The 7,385-nt window shown below is 38.1% G+C and overlaps 2 protein-coding genes across 6 annotated transcripts in view; both read right to left on the bottom strand.

Moving 5' to 3' along the window:
- Window positions 1-3,010, bottom strand: part of LOC139022474 (protein NLRC3-like) — a 7,312-nt gene extending 4,302 nt beyond the window's left edge. The window contains exon 1 of the mRNA XM_023988351.2: window positions 2,926-3,010. The gene's annotated coding sequence lies outside the window, so the exon portion shown is untranslated. The remainder of the gene's footprint in view (window positions 1-2,925) is intronic.
- A 1,356-nt stretch (window positions 3,011-4,366) lies between these two features.
- Window positions 4,367-7,385, bottom strand: part of LOC111964465 (SLAM family member 5) — a 141,575-nt gene continuing 138,556 nt past the window's right edge. Inside the window, exons 4-7 of one of the 5 annotated variants that reach the window (XR_011479967.1) lie at window positions 7,102-7,218; window positions 6,556-6,626; window positions 5,418-5,591; window positions 4,367-5,278 (exon numbers count right to left, since the gene is read on the bottom strand). Coding sequence is in view for 3 of the 5 variants with exons in the window: in XM_070443754.1 (XP_070299855.1) it covers window positions 5,544-5,591; window positions 6,556-6,626; window positions 7,102-7,218 (236 nt within the window). In the remaining 2 variants the exon portion in view is untranslated. Of the gene's footprint in view, window positions 5,592-6,555; window positions 6,627-7,097; window positions 7,219-7,385 lie in introns of all 5 variants that reach the window. The other 4 variants (XM_070443754.1, XM_070443761.1, XM_023988380.3 and 1 more) reach the window with 4 other exon arrangements.

The following is a 7,385-nucleotide window of genomic DNA, read 5'->3' on the forward strand; positions in this document are numbered from 1 at the left end:
TGCAGTTGTCGAGCCACACACCGAGCCGTGTGGGGGTCAATTTGAAGCTTGAACAAGCATGATTCAACGCGGTAACAAACTTGTGACATGTATGATCCTATTAACGAGGCCAACCGCTATATAACCCGACGTTAGGCGCTAAAAAAGCGACAGAAGGACAAAAGGCAGTAAATTTACAAGAACAACGCACCAAACAACGCCGGTGTGGACCCCTTTCCCAACATTTTTACAGAAAACAATGTTTTGTTTTCTATATAAAATCTACCCTACTGTCTGCGTGTTCAGAGAGAGCCAAACAAAGTCGATTTCAAATCGGGGTCTACCAATCTGGTTATGTGGGGTAACTAGAGCTATTTTTTGTATGTTAACCTTCGGCCTGTTTTTCTGGCTTCAAGGGGTAAAAAAATAAAAAAGATAAAGAATAAATTTTAAAAACAAATGAGCCAGATTTGAGCAGGGATCATTCATTCAAAAGACAACTAATCATTGTCGACCACTAAACCAAAGGTGTTGACAAAAATTATGTATGAAAACGCCTCTACTTCTTGCTTGTAAGCGGAGAGGTTATTCAGTAGAAACATTACGTTACAGCAGTTTACTAATGCAACCATGGGTGTGTGAGAACTTCAAACAACTGCCCATTCCGGACCCCTCCCAACATTTTACAAAAACAATGTTTGTCATATATAAAATTCTCTACCCCTACTCCTCTGTTCAAGCGAAACCAAACAGATCGGATTTCAAATCGGGATCTACCAATCTTGTAACTTAGAGCTATGTTTTAGTAAAAACACCATTCGCCTGTTATATTAACTGGCTTCAAAGGATTTTTAAATAATATCAAGAAATTTAGAGCTCTTAGTTACGCAGCCAGACTGGGGTATTATTAGACGAGCCCTCTTCACCCATTTGGAAATGGCGGCGATGCTCTCGCCGCTTTCGGGAATGGAACTACCCCCTTCCGTTGATCCCCGGCTCGTTTCCATTTTACAATAGGGGTTCATTTGACAACTTGTCAATATAATAGACAATCTTCAATTGCAATCAATTAAATTCTACTTCCTGGCCCTGTATATTTCCAACTAAATTCTACACCATTAGAGGCTGTATTTCCAAAAAACTGAATTGAGCCCACCTCTATTCACACTAATAGTACAAACCTGAGATTACAACAGACGGGTCATATAAGTTCTATGACCTGTTGACACCCGCTTTTCATTGTAAGCCTGCTCTAAAACTTTGGGGGGTCGTTTTGTAACTAAACCATTCAGAGTAGACAGACGACTTTCGTGAAAGTAACTTTCTCTCAAGCGTAAAACAGCAAGGGGGGCTTTTCTCAAATGAAAGTGGACGAGAATACGCCTGAATGTAATACAAATTTATCTAGCTAGATGTTCATTTTATACATAAAAGGATAAGTAGCATATCGTTTTAAAATGTTTTCATGGTTTTCTCCTTCAAGAAAACAACTGCTGATTCAAATGGGGTGTGGCAGATTTCAAAACTCTTCAGARAACTGGTAGGATTCTCTTGTCCATCCTCGCCAAAATGAGGATATCAAGGAGGGGAGGACCGTGTTCCGTTCTAGTAGGCTAGAGACTCTCCTTGACCACTTATCGGTTTTTCGGGTCACGGAGGAAAGACTTTTTACCAAATGATTAAAGTCAATGGTTTTGTTTAAAAAAACGTGGTGACGTCACCAACGTCCGGGCCTCTGTTAGTTCCTCATGGAATAACGTTTCACAGCAGCCATACCTCTCTACTACATTGCGCACAGTCAAATTAGCCCCAAGGTTGCCTTGTTAAATCTTGTTCATTCTCGAAAATGAAATACCATGACTGTTTTCTCATGATACAACATACTTTGGTAATATCGTTATCAACCTAAAAATAAATAAATCCCTTAAAAATAAATGTGAATGCAGGGTGTGCTATTAGCTTGCTAACACTCTAAGAGAGACTGGTAGAATAGCTAGCATAGCTAGCCATCGCTAGCATTCACTGGTTGAAGTTTAAATCACCTTTGAGTGTAATGGAGTGGACTATTACATGAATACATGTCATTAGGGTTTCCAATCAAAAACACATATTTTGACCAATGGGTAAAATAGTATGTTAATTGTGTAGACACTCCTCTAAGAAAACCAATGGWCCAAACCCATGTCTCAATCATAATCCGTTCAAAAGTGTTTACCCTTAGGGATAGCCAAAATTAGGGTGACTAAATCAATGGAGGCCAGAGAATGAAAGTGGTAAAAAAAATCGGGAAAATAGCATTGTGTCAGCTAGGCTGGATTCTGTGAGAGTTTTAGGCTAATTGACAAGCTCACTGTTGACCTCATAATTTTTCTTCTCGAATCTGGAGGACATAAAACATGCCATGTAGTATTTTCATATTTTAATATACTGTACGTTTTTCATACAAAAATTCCAGTTCTTTTTCGAAGATTTCTCACAATCAATTTTGCAGAGGACCAACACATGTAAACCCTCAAAAGTTACTGCGAGAAAGCACCACCGCTCTGTCAACAGAGTTCGGTGTTTATTATCGGATGCATGAAGTTACGAAATCCAATTTTTCTTTGTATAATGTTAATGATATGTCAGATAAAGACCCCACTGAACGACTCAGAACATGAATAATCATATTTGACTCGGTCAAATGTATATTATAACATAAGGAAGTTACATTTCATCACCAAAACGCGTTTTCATCAATTTAGAGTGGGCGGACGGGAGCTATAATCAGTTATAACGGGAGTTTATAATCCAGTGTCGTTATTGCTTGAATTCACGCATGGATTAACTGCTTTCAATTKGGAAAGATTGCTTCCGTACYCCACTTCCATGATTTCAGTTCAAAACGTAACTTCGTGGAGTTATGCTATAGATCAGGAATCAAATTAAAAGTGTAAAGGTACTCACCACGTTGTCCATGCTGCTACAGACTGAAAACGAATGTGTGTTTTATATAGCTCTAAATCCCGCGGTGTAAACTCACAATTTTTAANCATCGCTAGCATTCACTGGTTGAAGTTTAAATCACCTTTGAGTGTAATGGAGTGGACTATTACATGAATACATGTCATTAGGGTTTCCAATCAAAAACACATATTTTGACCAATGGGTAAAATAGTATGTTAATTGTGTAGACACTCCTCTAAGAAAACCAATGGTCCAAACCCATGTCTCAATCATAATCCGTTCAAAAGTGTTTACCCTTAGGGATAGCCAAAATTAGGGTGACTAAATCAATGGAGGCCAGAGAATGAAAGTGGTAAAAAAAATCGGGAAAATAGCATTGTGTCAGCTAGGCTGGATTCTGTGAGAGTTTTAGGCTAATTGACAAGCTCACTGTTGACCTCATAATTTTTCTTCTCGAATCTGGAGGACATAAAACATGCCATGTAGTATTTTCATATTTTAATATACTGTACGTTTTTCATACAAAAATTCCAGTTCTTTTTCGAAGATTTCTCACAATCAATTTTGCAGAGGACCAACACATGTAAACCCTCAAAAGTTACTGCGAGAAAGCACCACCGCTCTGTCAACAGAGTTCGGTGTTTATTATCGGATGCATGAAGTTACGAAATCCAATTTTTCTTTGTATAATGTTAATGATATGTCAGATAAAGACCCCACTGAACGACTCAGAACATGAATAATCATATTTGACTCGGTCAAATGTATATTATAACATAAGGAAGTTACATTTCATCACCAAAACGCGTTTTCATCAATTTAGAGTGGGCGGACGGGAGCTATAATCAGTTATAACGGGAGTTTATAATCCAGTGTCGTTATTGCTTGAATTCACGCATGGATTAACTGCTTTCAATTKGGAAAGATTGCTTCCGTACYCCACTTCCATGATTTCAGTTCAAAACGTAACTTCGTGGAGTTATGCTATAGATCAGGAATCAAATTAAAAGTGTAAAGGTACTCACCACGTTGTCCATGCTGCTACAGACTGAAAACGAATGTGTGTTTTATATAGCTCTAAATCCCGCGGTGTAAACTCACAATTTTTAAAGGAGGAACCACTGTAGGAAGGTTACTTATTTCCTGTAACGAAACATTGGAGTTTAACAAATTACAATATTGCGCAATCTGARTTTCGTGTTAAATTACATAACGTTTCTATTTGTATTTATTCCAGGTCCCTATTAAATACTCTTCCTGGGATCCAATTACGATTACGCAATTACATACAAAATAAAACAGTACATAACAACATATTATTACACTCTACCACAACATATAAATAATACAAACACAATAATAGATTAGTATTACAATATTAAAATGAACATAACATAAATACATAGAATGATAAATGGGGCTCTCATGTTTTGCTACCAAATATTTGACAAATGTTTWAATTTTTACTCACAATAATGTTATAATAATGGCACATTGGCACAAAAAGGCGTGACTACAGTCTAAAGCACAGAAAGGTTGTTCGAGAACATTTTGGTTGCACATGATTTAAGATACACTTASACAATTTACAGTACACTGTCTCAGAGCGAAACACTGGCAATTACGTACAGTATACAGTATCCTGAAATATAAAAACATTCAACCACTAGATGGAGGTAAAGGACTGGAAGAAAAGKCCAACGTTATCTCGAAACAAAGCTGGAMATTTTATAGGATTTTTAAATAAAAAGTTAGTAATTCACTGTTWACAGTCATAATTGTTTTTAAACAAAACAAGCTAATTAAGAGCTACAAWTKAGCCCAGACCTACCGTTTGCGAAAAGCGATAAGAAGAGGAAAATGTCACTCAAGATTAAATGGCAAATCAAGATCTGCCCCTCAGAAAGATTTTTTCAATACAACATASATGGTGAAAGGAAAAYATKTATCTATGGACCTTTWGTTTCTAAAGGAGCCTAACAGCCATWGCYTCTAAGGAGTAGGTGGCTTTATCTCAAAGACCTGCTCTTTTTATGTTATGTACACAGCTGCTATCCACCGGCAAGCTAAACAATGACCAGCTATAAAAAGATACAGGGGAGGAACCTTCCTTTAAACACAAAACAGTCAATACTGAAAATAAGCTTTGGCACAGCAGTACATAGCAAACACACTAGTGAATTGCATTAAAATATATGTTCCATTTGTTTTAACTTATACATTGGGATATGTGACAAAAGGCATTTAAAAAGACGGATTATCCTGATCCTGCTAACAACTCAAAGCATAGTTATTGAATTGGTCCGTATCAGTGGATGTCATCGAGGCCCCTATTTGACAGAATAAGAATGACCTACAAAGAAAGCCTGAATTATAACAGTGCAAAAGTTCCAGGGGATTTTTCTCCATTAACAACTGTGCCTCTAAAAGGTTTTCTGTGGAATATTTTTGCACTTTAATTTTGTTTAACGTCCTCTTTATGATATACCAACCTCTACAAGATGTCAGTTATCATTTCAGCCTCCCATTTACTTCCCGTTTTTCTCCTTCATGCTGTGTCAACATCCCTGCTGGCAGCCATGCGATGTAACAGGAGTGTATCATAAACTGATGTCAGGTTAGGGTTGTCTACACGACTCCAATTCTGGTATCTCTGTTCGCTCCTCCTAGGAGGGAGAGGGAAGTAGGGTAAGGAAGGACAGAGAGGGACAGGGGAAGAAGGGGCAGAGAGAGGGGAGATAAAAGGGGTGGGAAAACAACAAAATAAAATAGGATTTTATGCTTCTTTATTATAAACGTTGTGCCAGAGGAAGGAAGGAAACAGGACACTCCTGACACTCGCTTGTCTACTCTCATTGTTCTGCAGTAGGGAACTCAAGTCAACACAAACACATCTAGAACTTTTCGAAGCTAGTGGAAGGAATCACTAAGCCTGACTTTAAAAGTCCACAGACTTTGCAAATACTGTAAAAGACTACATGAAGATCGAAGGCATTACTAATCAAATCAAATTGTATTTGTCACCGAATACAACAGTGGAAAATACTTACTTACAAGCACTTAACCAACAATGCCGTTTTAAGAAAAATAAGTGTTGAGTAAAAAATTGATAAGTAAAAAATGTAAGTAACAAATAATTAAAGAGCAGCAGTAAAATAACAATAGCGAAGCTATATACAGAGGCTATATACAGGGGGTACCAGTACAGAGTCAATGTGCGGGGGAACCGGTTAGTCGAGGTAATTAAGGTAATATGTACATGTCGGTAGAGTTAAAGTGACTATGCATAGATAATAAACAGAGAGTAGCAGCAGCGTAAAAGTGTGTGTGGGGAGCAATGAAAACAGTCTGTGTAGCCATTTGATTAGCTGTTCATAGGTCTCATGGCTTGGGGGTAGAAGCTGTTAAGAAGTCTTTTGGACCTAGACCTGGCACTCCGGTATGTGCTATGTGGCTTCTCATTTTGCAACCCAACCATATCATATGGGCAAAACTGGTTGCATTGACATCAGGCCGTTATCAAACTCAGGTGGTCTGTGAAACTCAAGACCACATTAACTCACTGGCACAGAGATAAAGCCTACAGTTGTAGCCATGAGGGCTGCTAAAGCTAACCTGATTTTTACTAACCTGATTATCTGTTCGTTTTTTAGGAGTTATCGATGCATAATCAATGTCAACTTGCACTCTTTCGGATGAATCTGTGAAAACAAATAAAGGAAAGTAAATATGGGCCTAAAGTGAGGTGTGAATAACTGACAGAGACATACAGACGCTCAGCCCCCTGGACAGGTGCTGTAAACACTCAGGACTCATTTGTTACTATGAGTACTGGTCTCTGTGGTTGCAGTCATGTTGGTGTCAGATAAGCCAAGCTATTCAAGTAATCATTATCAGAGAGAGAGCGTTTGTGTGTGTCTGTGTGTGTGTGTGTGTGTGTGCCTTCTGCCTTTTCAACATTTAGAGAACTTGTCTGGGATAATGACACTGTTTGAGAACAGCAGAGGAAGTGTGGAAAATATGACACTTTATTTGACCTGCATCCTGTGTTCAAGCAAACATTTCCCACCTTTTCCAAAACACTACCCTTGATTGTAAAAAAAAAAAGAAAAAAAAAGGCTAAGCATGCTTTGACTTTGGGGAGTGACCTCATACCTCTAAAAGATAAATACCTGCCTTGTGAGTGTCCATTTCTACTCTTCTTTCGATAGATTACAAGTCCAACCAGCCCTGAGGCAACCAGAACGCAGATTACAGCAATAATAAGCATACCCCGACTCCTCTCACCACTGTCTGAAATAAAACACAAGGAAATTATTTTTGTAAAATATGTTTTGAATCAATCAATCAATCAATTTTATTTTATATAGCCCTTCGTACATCAGCTAATATCTCGAAGTGCTGTACAGACACCCAGCCTAAAACCCCAAACAGCTAGTAATGCAGGTGTAGAAGCACGG

Source organism: Salvelinus sp. IW2-2015, linkage group LG1, assembly GCF_002910315.2.
Source record: "Salvelinus sp. IW2-2015 linkage group LG1, ASM291031v2, whole genome shotgun sequence".
Lineage (NCBI taxonomy): Eukaryota > Metazoa > Chordata > Actinopteri > Salmoniformes > Salmonidae > Salvelinus > Salvelinus sp. IW2-2015.